The following is a 20,345-nucleotide window of genomic DNA, read 5'->3' on the forward strand; positions in this document are numbered from 1 at the left end:
ATTTGAATACTTGTAGGAGCAGAATATGAAGACCAACTGAATAGTAAGCACTCCAGAAACAACAACTCAGCAGCTCTGTCATTAGTGGTGTCACAGCAGAACACAGGAACTGGAAGAAGAGAGGGGAAAACAGGCTTTTCGGGAGGAGTTGTTCCTGGACTCCAGCAGAAGGGAGCACAAAGCTGCTGCTGGGGCACACGCACACCCTGACTGAGGAGCACAGCAGCACCCAGCTCCTGACAGCTGTAACGCAGGAACAAACCCTCTGCCTTGTGGGGATTTACTGCAGGGAGCTACGGCAGACCGAAACCCAGAGCAGTGTCACCCCTGTCCTCAGCGACCCCGTGCTCCCAGTGCCAGAAGCCATTCCCGGCCCAGCCTCACCTTGTTTGTCTCTGGCAGCTGGCCCGCCGAGGCTTGCCACCTGCTGTACAGTAATCCTGAGCCAACTTTGTCCTGGATGCGTTTTAGATTCCCTGAATACAACATTTGTTGTGCTCTGTGCTGCCAGTTCACAGTTCTCTCGATCATGTAGCGCAGGGCGTCCCCCTCGGGCAGCCGGACGCGGATGCGCTGCAGGGACGCCAGCAGCGGCAGGATCTTCTCCAGAGGCGGCTTCTCGGAGCGGCGGCACTGCGGGCACAGCCACACGCGCGGCCCCGGCGCGGCGCCGGGCACCGGCACGCAGCCCGTGTGGAAGAAGCCCCTGCAGAGCTCACACTGGATCATGGGAGCAGCCGGTTCCTTCTGGCACAGACACACCTTGAGCTCGGCGTCCTCCTCGCTCGACAGCGCCTTCACCTCGTTCGCTGCTCGCAGGGCACGCAGCGCCTCCATCTCCCTCAGCCGCGCTTCTCCCAGAGTGGCCATCTGAAAGGGAGGCAAAGGATGGCATCTCCAAGGGACCACTGCTTGTTACAAACAGGGTGCCCTCTGCTCCATCACCCCACAGACACATCAGTCTCCAGGGCTTCAAATGTCAGAATGAAGCAAGGATGGGGATGTGCAGGGGGGCAGCAAATGGGATTGGAGGGGCAGCACTGGGGATGTGCTGTGGTGTGACTTCAATTCCCTTCCATTTTCTCATGAGGCCCCGAGACAAAAAGCTTAACCCTTCATAAAAAAATAGCTCTTAACCCCTTCTCTCTGCCAAGCTTTTGTGTTTTGTAATACAAAAACACAGTCTGCCTTCAAGCAGCTCAAATCCTGAAGTGCAAGTTTGGATTGCAAACACTGCTCTGGGAATGTGTGTCTCAACTGTCTGACTTGGAGACTCAGAAAAGCTTCCTGGGCAGTTTTCACAAATGCAAATGCACCTCTCACCCTCATTTTGTACATGCTGCCCAGTGCTCAAGGCCATGCCCTGACCTATGAACTTGCTCTAGGGATTGTGAACAGCAGACAAAGTTCAGGTGTATCCTGGATGTGCTGTTTACCCTCTCTGCAGATGTTCATGATCCTTTTTTCAGGAATCTTTAGCACTAGCTCCTATAAAGACAGCTCCTATACATTTCAGTTCCATAAAGGCTGTGCAAACTAGCTGCAACCAACTATAATGTATATAAACATACCAAGGAGGGTTTATAGATATATACAAAGTGGTTATTTCTCACACCATAGCTTTCAAGCATAATTCCTGGACTAAAATCATCTCTGGAAAAATTAGACAGCTGTGTCCACCCTGGGCAGACGTGGGACTGGGGCACAGCACATTCCGACGTGCACACGGGTGCTGAGCTGGGCTGGGAGCGTGGGAAGGTTCTGGTTCCCCCTGTGTGTCAGAAGCAAACCCTGCCACACTGAGTGACCACCCTGTCCTGGGTGCAGCCCCTGGGACTGCCCTGGGTCTCCTTGGCTAGGGGTGCCAGAGTCACAGAGGGCTGAGTGTGACCCAGGGCCCAGCCTGTCCCCACATTACCATGACAGAGACACGGCTCCAGCTCTGGGGGTCAGACAAGAGGGGCCAACACCAAAGCACTGAAAGCACAAGTTTCAAGTAGTTGCCACAGGTTAAAACTTAAATGTTCCACATTAAATTACATCCAAGCCCCAGGCAATGAGCCCCTACTGCATCTCATGAGCCACAGGACATCATTACCTGGCCCAGGTGGAGGCTCTGCACTAGGTCTGCTGGAATGAAGCCCTTCCCCATCCGCAACTGAGTCTGGTCCACCCAGAGCAGTGTTCCAGTGACTCCATAACTCATGAGGCTTTCTTTAATTATTTAGAATGTTTGTTTTAATTATAAATGGTGCTGGATTATTGTGTTCTTTGAAAGGATCAGACTTGGCCAAACCCTATCCCATTTTTAATAAGATTTAGGTATGGTAGGGGAAAACAGATGTCCATTTTTTGTTTTCCTGTGCTTTGCTCAGCTACAGGCACTGCCTAGCAAACTGTGAGGCTGCTTAATGCACAAAGCAACAGATGTTGTTTCCACTGAAGGCAGTTTTGGGAAGTCTGAAGCAAACACAGCAAAGTGCAGTTCCAGAAATCTTGCAGAGCAGCACAGCAAAAACAGGGTGGAAGCCACACTCCTGCACAGGAGGCAAACAGAAACAAGGACTCAAGGAATTGAGAAGAAATTCCAGTTAGGAGAGATCTGACCACATACCGCGGACGCAGTGTCCTTGCTTTCAGAGAGTGCCCGCTCCAGGTCGCTCAGCGTCTCCAGCTTAGTGCTTTTCTTCTTGCCACTTGGCACTGGCTCCTTCAGCTTCTTCTGCTTCCTCTTCAGACTGAGCATCCCGATGTCACACCAGGGACACAACACCTGAGGGACAGAACAGCAGTGTCCCACATGCGGCAGTGTTACACCTGCACTGTTCCTAACACACCTTCCTGCCTGGATGCAGCCACAGGCAACTCATGAGAACTAGAGTTGCTGCAGTTATTCCATCAAAGATCTGAGGGATTAGGGTGAGGTTATCTGGAAGGTAGGGAGAGCTGGAAAGTTGGAACTTCAGTTTTGTAAAAAGCCCAGACCCAAACAACCCTTGTGTTTCACCTAGACTGCTGGGAGGGAGGGAGGGAGGGAGGGAGCAAATCCTGGGAAAGAGCAGAGATTCCAGGGACTGCCCTGCATTCCTGTCTGTCCTAACAGGAGGGGGCTCAGAGGGCCTCAGTGCAGGACAGAGTGTACCATTTCTCATGGGCTGCAGGTGTGACACAGCCACAGCTCCAGAAGGGCAGCAAACACAGCCCCAGCTTCACCCTGGCACACCTGAACCTGAGGAGGATCGAGCAGGTAGGAACCTGCTCACCTGCAGCTCAGCCTGATGCACTGGAGTTAATCTAGTGCCAGAGATTTGTCAGTATTGCCATATTCACACAGAAAATGTTAGACACTGGCACCGCCTGCTCTTGTTAGCCACTGATTAAGAAGAATAGAAAAAATACAGCTAAATCTTAAGCATTTTAGAAGTTTAAAGCTATTATTTAGAAGTATAGGTCACTGAAAATAGTTAGCAATAATAACTATTACAATAATAAAGCAATTCTGCAAATATACTTAATATTTACTGCTCCTTCCTGGGCACACACAGAGTCCCTGCACCATGCATGACTGAGCAGGCTGATCCCCATCCAGGCCTCTCACCTCCAGAAGGGAATACGGAGAGTTCTCGCACAGGAACGTGTTTGCTGCACACTCCTTCCACGCCTGCACTTCGCCCACCAGGGCCTCCAGCCTGGGCAGGTGATCCAGGTGCACTGGGATGGACCGACCCCTCGTGACGAGCTCCACCAGCGTGTCCAGCACGGGCACACGGCCCCCAGCCTGCCGGGTTGGAAACGAGAGGATGCTGGAGGCACAGGACACAGCACTGCCCAAGTCACAGCAGTCACTCAAGGAGTTCAGGGCAGAGCTTGTAAAAATGAATTTAATGCTCAGACAGCTCAGTGATCTGCACAATCAGTCCGACATTTGTGCTGCTTGTGCACTTAGTCACTGACTACCAGACAAAACTAACAACACATTTGGGGGCTGGGAAGCAAGAATACACTTGCCAAGTGACCCTTTAAAAAGAAAATAGAACAAAACCAGAGACTGCCAACAATATTAAGCAGTGTCCCAGTCTCACACTGCATTCATAGCAGAAAATCAAAATAATTCTGAAATCATAAAATTATACAGTTGTATTAACATTGAAAAAAGATCTCTGAGATCAATTTCAGCAATTAGCCCAGCATTGCCAAAGCCGCCACTTGTCCCCAGGTGTCACATCCACATGCCTTTTAAATTCCTCCAGAGATGGTGACTCTACCCTGGACAGGCTGTGCCAGGGCCTGACCACTCCTTTCAGCGAAGAAATTTTCCCCAACATCCAACCTGAACTTCCCCAGGTGCAACTTGAGGCAGTTTCCTCTCATCCTGTGCCTTGTTCCCTGGGAGGAAACGCTTGGTTCCCTGGCTCCAGCCTCCTTTCAGGTACTGCAGGGAGCTCCAGCACCAGAAGACAAGTTTAACCCAGGCTGTGCCATGCCAAGAGTGAGAACCACCCCCAGTATCCTGTGTGCCACACGGGAACAAGCTCTGACCATTCCCTTGGCACCCCACACCTCAGGCAATGCAGGTACCACACACCCAGAGGTAAAGCAGCACAAGAGTAATTCTAGAGGTAATTTCTAGAACAGGCAGTTGATGTGGGACTGGGGAAATATTCAGCAAAACAACCCTAACGTCTCTAGCAGCTTCAAAGTCCTGATGCCAAGAGCTTCTTGCAAGTCACAGTGATTGCAGGCATTTAACAAAACCTTCACAGAACCGAAGCAGAAGTTCTTGGCACAGACAGAACTAGTTTTCCATATTCAGGAGGCAGAATTTCAGAGTCCAGACCAAGAGATTAGCAAATGCCAAGAAAAAAAAAAAAAAAAAATCACTCAAATTCTTTCAAGACAGCCCTCAAATGAAAGTTAGTATTACATGAATTTTATTCCTTAAAAATATTTAAATCCAAGAAAATTAGTTTTTTAAATAAGAGCTCAAAATAAATTTTTATTGGAAGCTGAATTTAGGCCAGACGGGCCTGAAAATACCCCTAAGTTGGACAGAGCTCACTTTATAGAAAAAAAAAGAGGACAAACGAAAATATTTGGCAATTTACACCAAAACGTGAAATCAGAGGTATCTCAGTGCCACCCTAGTCTGGTCTGGGCAGTCCCACTGACCCCTGGCTTGAGCACTTGCAAGGCTGAGCCAGGAGCTATTCTGTATCACCACTCTGTACCTCAGTGTGGCACAAAAACGTGATTAAGGAGGAGTTGTTACTCAGCAACTCAGAAAAAGTGACCTCAAGGTGAAGTTCCATAATGGAGTAACTTTTTAACATTAGATTTTTGCTAATAGCTGTTTTATAGATTTTATTGCAGACAGCTAGTTGCAAAGGTGAAGGAATACAGACCAGAAACAGAAGCAAGAATCAGGGCAGTGAGTGTAGCTGCCCCATGGCTGAGGTAACCAATGTCCTGGACTGGGTGCTCCAAGTCAGAGGGACACCAGAGCCCTGGAGCACACATGGGGTGTGGGGTGGCTCTGGTGACACGAGCAGGGTCATTGTCTCTACCCAGCAGCCAGGCTCACGTACCTGCAGAGCCTCCACCTCCTGCAGCCAGTCCTTGGCCTTCTGCACTGCATCCTTCAGTGCTGCTCCATTTGGGAGGTAGGCTGGGATCTCCTCCAGTTCCTTCACTGCTGCTGCCAGACTGCTCAGGGACTGCCGGGGCCTGGGGAACACAACAGCCCAGATGGGAGATGCTGCTTACAGGGGGCCTCTTCCAATCACCTGGGTTGTTAAAACCAGAGGGCCACACCAACTGATGATGTTACTGATGATGTTCAGTACTGGTTGCATCCAGCAAAGCTGGGGTGTCAGGAGCAGGGGAGGTTTAGGAGTCTGTTTGCTTACTCCAGCCTCCTACTAGAAATATTCTCACTTTTGGACTTAAAGAAGATGTACCTTTTATTAACTTTTGGATGACAAACACCCACCAAACCCCAGACCAGCACCAGCTGAGAGATTCTGCATTAGAAGGTTAAAACCCTGAAATGGGCTTTTCTGTATTTCCCAGTTTGATTCTGAGGTTTTAGAGAGGTACAAACACAACACAGTTCCCTATCAAATGTTGAACCCAAGCTTAGTCAGTAATGTGCTATATGAAGCTGTCTTAAAATACTGTGGTTAGTAGTGGGTAAGAAATGTTCCAGTGCTTCAAGTATGACAAAATTAAAAAACAAGAAAGGAATCTTGAGGGAAGAAACGTGGCACATAAGTTTGTGCCACGTTCCTAATTTTAAGTACATGGTGCTCTCCCCTGTTTTACTTTATAAATCAAAAGGTAAAAACCACAAGAAAATTTTTCTTAGTATTTGGCTTATTTCCTTCTTCCTTGCACCAATTAATCTGGAAAAATCTCCTCCTTGTTAGTTAGAAATAGTCCTACATGGACCTCTATAGACTATGAAGTTTTACCTGCTGGTGGTACCTATCTGAGCTTGATGTGAACACGTGTCCTCCAGCCTGAAACTGGAGAGGGGAGAAGGTGGAAAAGAAGGAAGAGGCATCTTAAGCCCCGTTCCTGCAGCACAAGGAGAATTTACATAAGATGGTTGAGCAACACAAACACTGCAAGGCAACCCCAACACCTGAAACTGCTCCATCCCTCATCCCCCTCCTCCAGCCGTGTCCCTTCTGGCTGGCACAAGCTTTGCCTTCATGCTGGGAATGGATGAAGAAAGGGGAGCCCCTCCAGGAGCCAGGGCACTTCCATCTGAAACAACTCATGGAACTACAAAATGCAACACTGAGATTTAGCTCTACCTGGCCTTTATCAGGTTCCTGGCTTTGTCATCCCAGTGCTCGGACACGGTGAGGAGCTCCTGCAGCTTGGCCATCGCCTTCTCAACTGCTGGGTAGGGCGCGAGCCCCACCCCGGAGTCTATGAGGCGCCTCATGTCATCCAGGGTGAGGGAGCTCTGCTCTGAGCAGGCCAGCTGCACGTCCTCCAGCCAGCGCGCCTGCTCCAGCCGCGTCCGCAGCTCCGGCAGCTGCGGCAGGTCCACGTCGAAGTCAAAGCTGACGTCCAGCAGCTCCTGCAGCTCCGCAGCACTGGGCATCTCTTCAGAAAGGAGCTTTTGGCTTTGCTGTTGGAAAGCTTCCACACGGTCAAGGAGATCCTGAAATACACAAATGCAACAATAAATCAGATTGAAGTTCTCTGTCAGGTCACTTGACCACGGAAGCAGCAAAGTTAACCATGGAAGCACAGGGTTAACAATGGCAGCACAGGCTCCTGGCAAACCCCCTGCTGCAATGTCACAGTGCACATGGCAAATTATCCCAAGGGCTGAAACACTACAAGAGTGTCTTCAACACACAGTGTTGCCAGCACCTCCTCATATGTAGCACGGCCACAAGTTTGGGTATCCCAGAACAAGGCAATCCCAGTGACAGGGTGCCAGAAAGATGGCTCTGAAGAACAGAAAGGATGGAAAGGGAAATTGAGCATTCCATTAGTGTTGCTGTTTAGCTTTGTTTTGGAATGGCTCAGGCAGCTGAGGAACAGCAAGGTGAGGATTATGAAGGCTTTGCAAAGCACTGGGAAGGGCACAGAAGTTCTGAAGTTCATTTCTGCTGCACTGCTAAGGCTTTTGAGCCACACCCTACAGTCCCATTGAGCCACAGGCAGTTTACTCTCTCATGCAGGGGAGCACCTTCTCTCTCTCCATGCACTCAGCAGCTCATTACCCCAAAAGGTATTTCTGGGGCTGTTTGCACTTTCCCCAGGATAAAGGAGTCATCCAGAGCAACCCCACAGTGAAGGCTGGGATTATTCTGTATGAAGCAACCTGCCCAGTACTCCCAGTACTGCCTGAAATGCTGTTCCTGCAGGAAGTTCTTCCCTCACAGCTGACACCTTGGCATTTTGCCAGTGAGGCTGTTTCCCAGGGTGGGCAACCTCCCCCAGCATGGAATCAAACATTTTTCAGAGATAGACTGAATTGTGAACCCATCTCCAGTAATGTTGGTCATTTATATTAACAGCCTAATTTGCACAATGACATATAATTGAGGCTTGTTGAGGATGATACAAAGGAACACTCTGACCATATGTGTTTGTCATTTCCCTGTTCAGGAATGCCAGATGGAGAGGAACTGTTTGCATGTCTGGCATTTACAAATTTCTGCTTTTCAACCAGCAAGAAAACTTCACAGCTTCAGTGCTATAAACAAATAACTGTAAATAGGACTGCATCGAATCTGATCCACACACTGCAGGGCAGATAAAGCTTCCAAAGCAGTAGTCAAAGCTGAGTAGAACTGGCTTATTCCCATTCATTTTCATGGCACCATCTGGTGTCTCAGTGTTGGGTGGATACTTGAGGGACTGCTCAAGAGCTGGACAAGGCATCTCCTGGTTTCAAGTGTCACGAATATGCAAAGCCCTTCTCCTTTAAGACAGGAATTGCAGCTGCACAGAGGTTTGTTTTTTTTTGTTTTTTTTTATTGCCCCTCAGTGTGATATGGAACATTTTGGCAAATTCTGAAATTCTGAAACAAGACCTTAAATTACTTTCAGCTTGCCTTGAGGGCTCATCATCTGGGGAGCACAGAACCAGCACAGCTGGTGGTGGTGGGATTCAAAGTGATCTGACTCCAGCCAGCAGCAGGTTCTCTGCTAGAGAGAGGATTTGGCCAGCCTGGGCTGGGTTTGGCTGGAGTTGTCTGTGGGGTTTCCTGGAATGTGGGTTGAGAGCACAAAGAGGGATCTAATTACAAAACTGAGAAAGCTGATTCTGGATTAACAAAAAAGGAAAGTAGTAAGAACGAGAGAGCTGTCTCTCAGAGCACTGCGGAGTTTGGATGTTCTCAGATTAACCTGGCTTTACTCGAAAGAGCAGGCCAGTTAACTGACCCCAACTTTTAACTTTTAAGTTGCAGTTACCCAGGTCATCCTGCTCCTTCTCCTACAATCCTTCATACAGCATGAATGGTTTGATTTGCCTGTGCAGTATAAAACTCTGCTGACCACAAAAGGAGCTGGTCAGAGCTCCTTTCTTCAGCATCCCATGTGCATAAGTCACCCCAGCCTGCCAGTGCCCAGGTATTAACTCTTGGCTCAAACAGCAAGATGGGAGATGAATGCTGTGCAAACCCATCACTCTGTAAATGCTCCTGCTCCCTTCCCAAGGCTTCCCCAGTTACCTTCAGCAGTGGTGTCTGGCTGAGGACACAGGGCAGGGCGTAGAGCTGCCTCACGAAGAGCCGCAGCTCGTTGACCGTCAGCTGGTTCTGGCACTTCCCTCCCCCGGAGCGGTACCTGCAATGACACGTGTGGCTTTCTGGTTATCACTGAGAAAAACAAACATCAAACACTCAGCTTCGAGGCCAGGCTGGACAGGGCTTGGAGCAACCTGGTCTAGTGGAAGGTGTCTTGCAGGGAGTGGAACAAGATGAGCTTTAAGTCCCTTCCCACAAAAACCATTCTGTGATTTATTGATTCCCTGACATCTGCTTATGATTTTATGTCAGCCAGGCCTTCTTCAGGAATAGCAGAATATTCACAAGCATCCAGAGCTCACACACGTGGGAAACCTCAGTCTGCCACTGCAGAACTAGCTAGTGTTGAAACACTCATATTAAATAGGATTCTGGAACAACTACTCAGCCTTGGAAGGACACTGGTTGTTATGGAATAAAATTAAGCTTTTTTTTCCAGAACACAAAGCAACTGTGGGTAAACTATTCAGTTATGTTGCAGTTGCTTTGTATTCAGCTCTGCCCATGTCCACACCAAAAGAGAACAAATCCCAATTCTGAATGGGTTTTATATTGACAGGTTGTGTAGGCACTTCTGAAAAATCCTCTCTACACCGAAATCAGCATTTTTATTTTTATCTAAAAGCTTTGTAGCAAGTAAGTGGCTTATAAGTGTTAACAAATTGCCCAATATTAAAAGCCTCTCTAAACTCAAGCCAGTATTAATGAGGTCTGAGAACCCTGAACAGAAAAGGAAAGAGATCCCTTACAATGCTGGCTCCAATTGAATCCACAGTGTGTTATTTATACAAAAGAGGAGAACAGCCCAGCAGGATATGCCAGCATAACTGGAATGTGAACACTATAAAGTAAATTTTAATTTACCATTCTAAGTTAAAAATAGGTATTTTTAACGGATACACAGGATCACATTGAGAGTTCCAAACCCCACAGTCAGCTGAACAATAAAATGAATTCAAAGTCTCAGGTACAACACAGGTTTCTTTACATGCTGCTTTGTTCTACTGGTTTTTGAGTAAGCTCCACAGTGTCTTCCAAGAAAAAGCACAAGTTCTTAAATACATAAATATTTACATATATATACATACACATATCTAAATGGCATAGCTGTCACAAGATGTTTTTGAAAACCAGAAATTAGATGAGCCTAAGAAAAACCACCAACAGAAGCCAAACCCATGTCCATCCAGGATTATTAATCACAAAGGTCTCCAAGTACAAATTCTCAGAGACTCTAAGGAACAGAACAGGTTTCAGGAGACCTAGAGAAGGAAGGGGATATACACAGGAAAAACATGGCAGCAGGGCAGGAACAGTGTTGCCTTCCTATGCCAGGAGAACAAGGGCCACACTGTGCTCCGGCCCTGTTCAGACACTCACAGAACCTCTCCAAGCCAGCATCTGTGAGTGTTTAATCCCCCAGCACCAAGAGAACCAGAGGAAATAGGGATGTACAGTCCATTTGCATCTCTTCAGGTACTGCAGAGGAGCTGGTGAGCAGGAGTCACAGGATGTACTATGATTTATTACCTTCTGTCCTGGTCTTCTCCCCATGAACTGCTGTGTTTACTGCGCTGGAGAAGATCCCCCAGTGTCACTGACTGCTGTGACTGACAGGGACACCTCCCTCTAGGAGACAAGTCTCCTGCATGATTCCTCCAATCTTGGGATCAGACCAAAATGCCCAGTCCACAATAGAAAGTTTGCAAAAAACACAAATCAAATTTTAGGCAGAATCCACAATCCTTCCTAACCAACACCTGGCACTAGGTGTGATGGAGGTTGTCAAGCATCCTGCAGATGTGAGCTCCAGGCATATGAATCTGCATGTGATGTAACATGTATTAAGATTTTAAGCAGGTAATTATCTTCTTTATATTTTCCTTCAAAAGCTGTGAGCATTCCCCACTTCAGCGTTGTAAGAAAAAAAAAAAATCAAGTAACACGGGTTTTAAAACAACTAAAAATTATGAAGACATGAAACTGGACTTTTCCCAGAAACATGCCAAAAAAGATTCAAGAAGAAATTGTGAGAGAAGGACTAAAACCTCTTCTACAGCAAATAAGAATCTCAAGCACTGCCTCAACACTGTACAGCAGCAGCACAGGGTCAATTACCTGTCACAGTCTGGGATGCTGCAGGAGCTGGCAGACCCAGCTGTGTGGAAGGCTGAGAGCCTCTCATGGTGAGAAAAGAACAGACCTAGTCAAGCAGATGAAGATAAAAATTGCTCCCAGCTCTTCCCAGGCCAAACAAAGTCAGGGACAGATTCAGTGCAGGAAGGACCCATCTGGCACACAGGAGGTGGGAAGGGCCTGGCTGCTGCTCCCAGTTCAGCACTGGGAGACCTGAACAAGCACCAGGGATGGGAGAACACAGACTGGGGATGCCAGATGGCTCAGCACCAAATGAAGGAGCAGATCAGAAGTGGACAAGTCCTTTGATGATGGTGCCTAAAATCTCTAGGTTGGAAGTTCCTTATCTGGCAGAAATCATGCCTGTGGGAGTGCTGAATTTCTCATTCCTTGTTGCAGGATTTTTATGTTGCTGTTACAGAGGTTTCATCCTCCTGTGTGTGCAAGACAGCAAAAGTGAATTTTTATCAAGTTCATACCAAAGGCATACAAAGGCTTACAGAGGGAACACCAGGAAGGAAGACAAGAATCACATCTAAGTGTGACAGCAACATTCAGCAACAGACAGTGTGACAGAACATTCTGCCCCCAAATTCCTTCCAATCCAGTCTTCACCGTAGTGCAAGGGCCAGGAGTGAGGAGCTCCATGACCCTGCAGAGGCAGGTGACATGCAGGAACCACATGTGCACTTCCACCAGCACAAAAGGCAACTGCTCCAATAAACACCATATTGTTCAAAGCAGCAGAAATGAGTGAAAATTCTCCAAATGGGACAAATGACAATCAATTTTTTTCTGAAGTACATCACACTTAAGATTGGTGGACATGAGCCATAGTTCTCCACATACATAAACCAAACATTTTCTTAGAAACCACCATCCTGCAAGGCTCAGTGTGCCCATGGTGAGTCTGGGTGCCTTGACCAATGGCTTTAAGCTGAAGGAGGGCAGGATTAGATGGGATATTGGGAAGGAATTGTTCCCTGTGAGGGTGGTGAGGCCCTGGCACAGGTTGCCCAGAGAAGCTGCAGCTGGCCCATCCCTGGAATTGGCCAAAGCCAGGTTTTACAGGGTTTGGAGCAGCCTAGGGTAGTGGAAGGTGTCCCTGCCCATGGCAGGGAGGGTAGAATAAGATGGGCTTTAAGGTCCCTTCCAACCCACACCAGTTTGGGATCTATGGGTGAAGAATGACACAACAGAAGACAGTAATTAGTGAATCCTGAGAGAACGGCTCTTACATCAGTACAGGCACAACTAGACTTGTGCAATGAGGAGAACTGGCCTTAAGCCCTCTGTTCTGGCTCTTTTCAGCTAATTTCAGACATGGAATGCCAGCAGGACCAGGTAGGCAGCTCACAAAGAACACTGCCTTACTTCAAATCCCTTGAGCAAATAACCTGTCTAAAAGATTCAATGGAAAGAGCAGGTATTTTTTCAGAGCTCTCATACAACACTCCCACCAGCAGCAGGTCAGGGAGTTAAGGCACTTTGTTTTTCCACAGCACAGAGGGTAATGAATACAACAACACCTGCACTATGGACAGATTTACAGTGCCCACGGCACAAAGACAAGGGGACTGTATCTTGCTCAGTGTTACTTTGTCAGACATACCACACCATTCTTTCTTTTCAGGGAACACTGGAATGAATTTACAGACTAACTGTCAAACACAGGGGAAGAAGAGATTTGAAAACTCAGGATGTTTAACTTATTACATATAGTAAAGCTGAATCTCCCTGTCAAAGATGACTCTGCTGAGGAGACAAAGATTCTTTTAATTTTTAAGTCTTGCATAGTACTGGCACCCATCACTGGCCACTGACATCCATCCCTCGTGGCCCAGTTTTGCTGCAGACATGGAGTGGCACTTACCTGGTCTGTCTCTTGCCATTCAACAGCTGCTGGGCCACTGAGGCACATTTGTCCGCGTCCTGCGTCACCAGCCGGAGGTGTCGCAGCAGGTCATTGTCTGGGAACTTTTTCATTTCTGATTCTTCTATCAAAGCCTTGAAACTGATGAGACCTGTTGGAAAAGACATTAAGTTAAGAAGTCTCCCTTTGTGATGGATTTTCCATGGTAAGGCTTAGAAACACAACACATTAAATGTATTTCTATTTCTACTTCAGTTACACTTTGTGTCAAAATGATTTACAGTCTTGTCACACAGAGACAGCTTAGCATCATTTCTGGGACTGTAACAGCTAAAATATTTACTTAAAAACATGAAGTGATAAATGATTCTTTTGATTATCACACAAGAAAAAAGTTACTACAGTTTGGAAACTAAACACTGAAAAAATAGTCCTTTTAAATGATGTGCTACAGGCAGTAGGTAAAATCCTCACTTTTTTTGTTGTTGATCTTTGCCTCCAGGGCCTCGTTGACGTTGGAAGCCCACTCGTTGTAGGACTCAGCACGCATCTTGAGCGCGTTCATCATCGGGTACAGCTCCTCCAGGGTGTAGCGGTACCTGCGGGCAGCACATGACTCAAACCTCCAGCAGCACTGCGGCAGCAGGAGGGTGCAACGAGGGGCACCAGGAGGGTGCAACGAGGGGCAGCAGGATGAGGACCCAGGCTGGATGGGGCTCAGAGCAACCTGCACTGCTGGAAGGTGTCCCTGCCCATAGCAAGGATGGAATGAGAGGAGCTTTAAAGTCCCTTCCAGACCAAACCATTTGGTAATGCTAAGATGTGTTGGTCCATACAACACAGAAATAAGCTTCTGTGCACTCAGGGTTACACAATTAAGACCTTACAACCACACCATGTTCCTTTTGAGATAATTTCAGCGCTGTAATTGCTACAAAAAGCAATTTCTATGGGACAGTTAAGGAATTTGGACACTGTCTCAGAGCAAGCTACATTCACATTGGACAAAAGATGTACTAAAGAGCACAGAAAAGTTAACAACGGGAAGCAAAGCTCCAAAAAGCAAAACAATACTCCTTGGTAAGGACTGGATCTAAGGGACAATGACCTGGTTGCTATAAATAAAAATGCAAACTAACTTAGCCAGCAATTTTTGCCATTATAGAGCAAGAAGAGCTGAATGCTGAAGAGGCTTTGTGTGTGAACACAAAACAGTCCCATTGTTGTGGGGGCACTGGATTTGCAAAGGACTGTAACAGAAACAGAGAGTAGCCCCACTGGCAGCAGAGATTACCAAATCACAGTACCTATAGACAATACTATCTCCAGATCATGGTGTTAGCTACTACCTCAAGCTTACCCCAGTTTGTATTTGTAGGTGGGACAGGAGCAGAGGTCCTCAACGTGGTACAAGCACACCAACAACCCAGGTTTGCAGGGACAATAAACTGCTGACATGAAGCAGGTGGTTTTACACTTCAGGCACTGTCGCTCATCATCAGGGAACAGCTCAAACGTCACCCTCTCCGAGTCAGTGACTCCCTGCAAGAGTGTCACATCAAAGCCTAATGAAGAAGTGACTGTTCCAAAGAGGAGGCTATTCCAAGCTAAAACACCAAAAGGTAAATTTATCAAAAGAATAATGAAGTTTAGATATAAGATATTCAACCCAGGTAGACAGAAATCTTGGTTAACGAAAAAAATCAGCTTTTCTGACCAAATGACTGGAAGTACAAATATTACCTTTAAAGTGACATTCTGAACAACATTAAAGGGTAGGTACTAAAATAAGGTGCATGATCAATGATTCTTTACCCAGATGCTCCCCTAAAATCCACAACTTAGGAAGGGACTAAGTACCTCTAAGCCTCTGACACCCCAATACAAGAACCAGCATATTCTCACATCACTGTTTCAACTGTTACTTCATTCATTATAATGAATTCCATCCCTCCAAGTGCTCAAGCCCAGGTTGGATAGGGCTGGGAACAACCTGGTCTAGTGGAAAGTGTCCCTGCTCATGGCAGGGGATGGAACAAGATGACCTTTGAAGTCCCTTCCCACCCAAACCACTCTTTCCTACAACTCACCAGTTTATCAACCTTCTCACGCAACCTCTTCTCCTCTTCAATCATAATAGCCATATCTTTCTGGACTGTAGATGCCACCACAACGTCCAGGACATCTGCTTTGGAAGCCATTTTACAGATCATCTCGTCGTGGGAGAAGACGCAGTAGCGGTTGAGCAGCCGGTAATGCTCCACGCACTGCCGGCCCAGGGGCAGCTGCGGGGCAGACACGGCATCACAGGGTGCACTCAGGAAAGGACATCAAGGAGATCCCTCTGCATGCTACTACCCAGAAACTGCCCCAAGGAAAGGCCAAGACAAATCCTTCCAGCAACAATATTCATAACTCAGAGTGTCAAACTAGAGAAATCAGGATCCCAAGTTGTGCACACCAGGAATGCTTATGGCTCTTTCCCAGTGGACTCTAGGGGTGTGAGCTGAGGGAGGTGCTTTCTCTTGCAGAGATTGTAATTAAAGACTACTAAATCACTAAATCACAGTGGGCTCAGAAGATCAAGATAAAAATGCACTGAGGCCAAGGAAGCATCAAGCTTGGCATAAGCCTGGCCTGCACCCACCACTCAAGGGATACCCCATCCCACACCCCGGCCCTTTTCCCTGCTGACATGAACTGTGCTGCAGCACGAGAACCTGCTGGCTCAGGGAGCACTGATGTCCCTAACGAGGGATACCCCATCCCACGCAGGTGCAGGGCACCCCAGCCCTTCTCCCTGCTGACATGAACTGTGCTGCAGCACGAGAACCTGCTGGCTCAGGGAGCACTGATGTCCCTAACTGGCTGCAGGCAGAGCAGCTCATCCTGAGCTGGGCAGGTCACTCAGCTCTATTTTAAGAGCAGGCAGACAGGGATGCTCAGAGTACAATGAGGTTATGTGCTGGGTCCAGTGTGAAACTCATGGAAGGACAAGAGGAAAAACCAACTGACATGTGAGCACAGTCAAGTGCAGAAAGCTTTCTTGCAATATTAGTCATCTCCCTCTTCTAAGTAATGTTTATTACATCTAGCAGTGTTTTAGTTGGGCTATACATACAAATAGCCAAGATCTTTTTGGGAGAAAAAAAAAAGCACAAGAAAAGTGTGATTTAAGCTTATCAGAAGCTTAGAAGAACCTCTGTAAGATCAGACAGCACTGTGTGTCTGAGTCATTTTCTGTGAAGGTAAAATTACTTGTAACTTGGGAGCAACTGTCCTCCATTTGTGTTTATTTTTAAAAAGACAAAGATCTTATTCAATAACTGACCTAATGTGTGCCCATCTCTGCTGGTTCAGTGAGCTGAGTGAAGCTTACTGGGAATGATGCACTGCTCTGTAAACCTTCCATCTGAACTTAAGAACTTTCTGCTCTCTTCTCATCAAGGTGTTCTTCCCTAAAAACCTAGAGCACCTCTGCTACCAAAGAGGATGCTCTCACATTTGCAATTCCTACCTTTTTCCCCCACAAGAGGACTATCAATGTCTGTTAGTAATGTGTTACATGTACTATCTAACTTTATCACAGAAGCTAAAGCAGAAAAGATATCCAAGTTTCATATGGTTTCCAGCTCCAGAAAGCACCTCTTAGAGAATTCCCAGTGCAATAAACTAGGAAATTTTACCATTACAGCTTTTGATTTGAGATAGAATTCGGGGACACAAAAATAAGCAAACTCTAGCAGCACTGGTGCATCTCATACTCCAGGCATGCACGGGACTGTGCCTCCCTCCTACTGCAACAGCTACATCAGCCCTGATACATAATTCCAAACCAAATCTTCAGAACCAGAGGCAGCCTGCAGTTCAGTGCATGACAAACCTTCAGCAAACACCATGCTGCCAGTAACAGGCTCCTTCTGACCTGTGGCCTCGATGCGTGCATCAGCAATAAATCAGAGCTATACACTAGGCAGGAACAGCTTTGGAACTGCTCACTTAGGGAAAAAACTGGTTTGGAACATACCCAGTCCACGGTGCAGAAGTTCACAGCTTCAGCAAAGTTGAAGCCCTGGTTGAAGCCGCTGTGGTAAGCTCTGGGAAAGGTGATAACAAACTCCCCAGCACACTGGTTGGTTCTGTACACCTGGGGGGACAGACAGGCCAATGTCAGCTCACACCCAAACACAGCTGGTGAGGAGAACATGGATTTCCAACTCACAGTAACTTCTGTGAGGACTTCCAAGAGTTTTAAAGCACAAGCCCAAGAATTACAACTGGCAGCCGATAACGTGTCACATAAAACCCTGGAAAGCCAAGGGTGCCACTCAGGCACACCCCACTCTGAACAGTTCTAAGCTGCTGCCTGGGCCTTATGCTCCTCACACCTCAGGCTCAGGATCAACACAGATCCAGCTCTCTCCACTGTGCAGCTGAAGGGGAAGAGAAATTGGGAACCTTAACATTCATGTTATTGTTCACCTAAGACTGTTGGGGCCATACAGTCAGCATGAAAGCAGGCAGGTCTTCCTGCATTCTTCCATTTTGGAGGCTACTATAGGAGACACCACAAATTTTGCTACTTTTTCCAGATTTTCCTTTATGCCCCAAGGTCAGCTCATCAAAAGCCAATTAAGTTGTAAAGGGACATAATTCCCATGAATAACCTAGTATGGAATAAGATGAAATCTGATGAAAAAATGTTTTTTAAATACCTAAGGACTTATTCAGGAAAAATAAGAGAATGTGGATGACAAAATAAAGGAAGAATGGGGTTTGGGGCCTTGACAGAAACTCTATGCCAAAAAAACAGTGTCTGATTGAACAGACATACAAGAGCTCCTGCCATTGTTCCAAAGGTAAAGCCTAAGCCTTTCAGCTGAGACACAGAAATAGAAATATCCAAGATGGATCTCCAGAGAAGAGTCTGCCAGTAGATCCCAAAGGCAACAATTCCATTGCCCATCTGTTCACACTGGCACATTTTAGTGGATAAGGAAGATGCAACACACATGGAAACCACCACACCACCTCTGTAATAAAAGTGGCTTCAATTATCAGCTTTAAGTAGCGTTCCAATCAAAGAGGGTTGGTTGGGGGAGTAGCACAGGAGTCTGACACATACAGGCACCCCGTGGGCCATCAAAGTGTTCGGGTTCATTATGGTGACAAGTTGGTGCAAGAGATCTGGCTGGGACTCAAATAGCTCTGGAGCAAGTTTCTTCATTACATCCTCCAGCTGCTCAGCTGCGTACCCTGGGGCTCCATACCACGTTTTAGGCTCCCCCCTGCAAGATTATTAAAAAAAGTTAAATATAAGCAAACTTTAAGTTACATTTTTAGTCTTCTGCTTTAAAATACACCATGTCAAAGGAAGGGCATATCACCAGGAAGGAATGCAAAGGTTCTTTACGTTCCTGAATCTTCACATTTTACACAGGTCCCTTTTCTCCAGACCTGTTTTTAAATGCCTACACTTCCGAGCAGGTACTTCAAATATTGTGGGGGAGGGAGAAAAAGTCTGAAGAAGTCCTCAGTGAAGTGCTGCTGATTCCAATGCAACTTCAAAACATAAGCTGCCTGTCTTTTCCCATGAACACAAACTCCCTCTTGGGTCCAACAACCAAAGCCAGTTCTTTCTGTCTCATGTATAACTGCCATAAAAGCAACAACACATAGGAAGTAGAAATCAAACTTCCAAATTATGCAAGACTTCAAGGGAAAAAAATCCATATCCAGAGTAGGAACAAAGAACTTTCAGCACTCGATGCAAGCCAGCTGAGAGAATTAAGGGGATGCAGATGTGTTCCAGCAGATACTGTTACAAACTTACACTGACACTGGCTCACTGCAGCACTGAGACAAAACTGCCTCCAGGGCCTTAGAAAGAATGAACTTAGCAAAGGTATTTAGAAAGGAAAACAGACAAATCACCTTATTCCAAGACTTCTGAAGAGTTGGCAGACTAAAACTGACCCAACAGTATTCTTTGCTTCCATCAATCATGAAGCAATTGGGAGGATTCCAAAAGATAAGAGTGAAGTGTGAATCCAGAAGTCTATCTCTCATCCCTAGGAGCTCATTCCTGTACTTACACAGCCCCTGTGTCAGGGGAAGAGGACAGCCAGCAGGATGGACTGTGGAGGGACAGTTACACACAGGGAGTTACACAGAAGAAGTTGTTACAGAGTATTAAATGACTTTGCAGCCTTGGACCTAGCCATCATTCTGGGACAACTCTAGGCAGTTACACACAGGGAGTTATACAGAAGTTGTTACAGAGTATTAAATGACTTTGCAGCCTTGGACCTAGCCATCATTCTGGGACAACTCTCCAGCCTTGGACCTAGCCATCATTCTGGGACAACTCTAGGAATCCAGGAAGACCAGCCACAGATGCAAGTAAAAACCATTCTGTTTCTGGACTGGGCTGGTCAAGAGTTCTGCTCCCTGACAGACACCAGCACTGAGGAAGGGGAAACATAACAGATATGAACTGTGCTAAACTTGAAGCAGGACATTGGAACTGGAGATCTCTGGACCTCAGGGGAACCAGTAACAGACAGTTCTAATGCAGGTGCTGAACTGCCAGCAGCCTGAGGGAGCAGCAGCGGAGGTCACAGGTCTTTTTGCTCTGCTTCCTGACTGCTCCACATCCCTGCCTGTACAAATACTAGCAGCAATGATGGCAATTCATCCTCTGTCTAGGACTGACATCTTATTTATTTCCAAGAATCTTTAGAGCAAAGGTTTGGGGGGTTTTTTTCCCTTTTACCATTTCTAGAACCAACACAGAATTCAGAGTTCCATAGGAGGACTACTGTCTTCAACCCTAGGGAAGCTCTGCTGCTGCAGCCTGGGTCACTTGGGATTAGCTGCTCACAACACTGCACACAGGCTCCTCCAAGGAGCTGCTCACAACACTGCACCAGGCAGGACACAGGCTCCTCCAAGGCACATGGGAATTCTGAAGACAGACATGCCATCCCTAGGACTCTCTCAAGAACCAGTCCTGCTTTTTGGAGTCTTTGATTCAGAGTTAAGAGCACTGTCTCTGC

General features: G+C 46.9%; 1 protein-coding gene across 2 annotated transcripts in view; it reads right to left on the reverse strand.

The window, feature by feature from the left end:
* Positions 1 to 20,345, reverse strand: part of KDM5B (lysine demethylase 5B) — a 56,197-nt gene that overhangs the window by 5,422 nt on the left and 30,430 nt on the right. For both annotated transcript variants that reach the window (XM_041489610.1, XM_041489609.1), the window contains exons 12-23: positions 18,413 to 18,575; positions 17,315 to 17,434; positions 15,378 to 15,572; positions 14,648 to 14,829; positions 13,762 to 13,886; positions 13,288 to 13,438; positions 9,204 to 9,318; positions 6,819 to 7,174; positions 5,586 to 5,724; positions 3,599 to 3,778; positions 2,615 to 2,773; positions 385 to 870 (exon numbers count right to left, since the gene is read on the reverse strand). In XM_041489610.1, the coding sequence (XP_041345544.1) occupies positions 385 to 870; positions 2,615 to 2,773; positions 3,599 to 3,778; positions 5,586 to 5,724; positions 6,819 to 7,174; positions 9,204 to 9,318; positions 13,288 to 13,438; positions 13,762 to 13,886; positions 14,648 to 14,829; positions 15,378 to 15,572; positions 17,315 to 17,434; positions 18,413 to 18,575 (2,371 nt within the window). The remainder of the gene's footprint in view (positions 1 to 384; positions 871 to 2,614; positions 2,774 to 3,598; positions 3,779 to 5,585; positions 5,725 to 6,818; positions 7,175 to 9,203; positions 9,319 to 13,287; positions 13,439 to 13,761; positions 13,887 to 14,647; positions 14,830 to 15,377; positions 15,573 to 17,314; positions 17,435 to 18,412; positions 18,576 to 20,345) is intronic.

Source organism: Pyrgilauda ruficollis, unplaced genomic scaffold (genome assembly GCF_017590135.1).
Source record: "Pyrgilauda ruficollis isolate IOZ18807 unplaced genomic scaffold, ASM1759013v1 scaffold95, whole genome shotgun sequence".
Taxonomy (NCBI): Eukaryota; Metazoa; Chordata; class Aves; order Passeriformes; family Passeridae; genus Pyrgilauda; species Pyrgilauda ruficollis.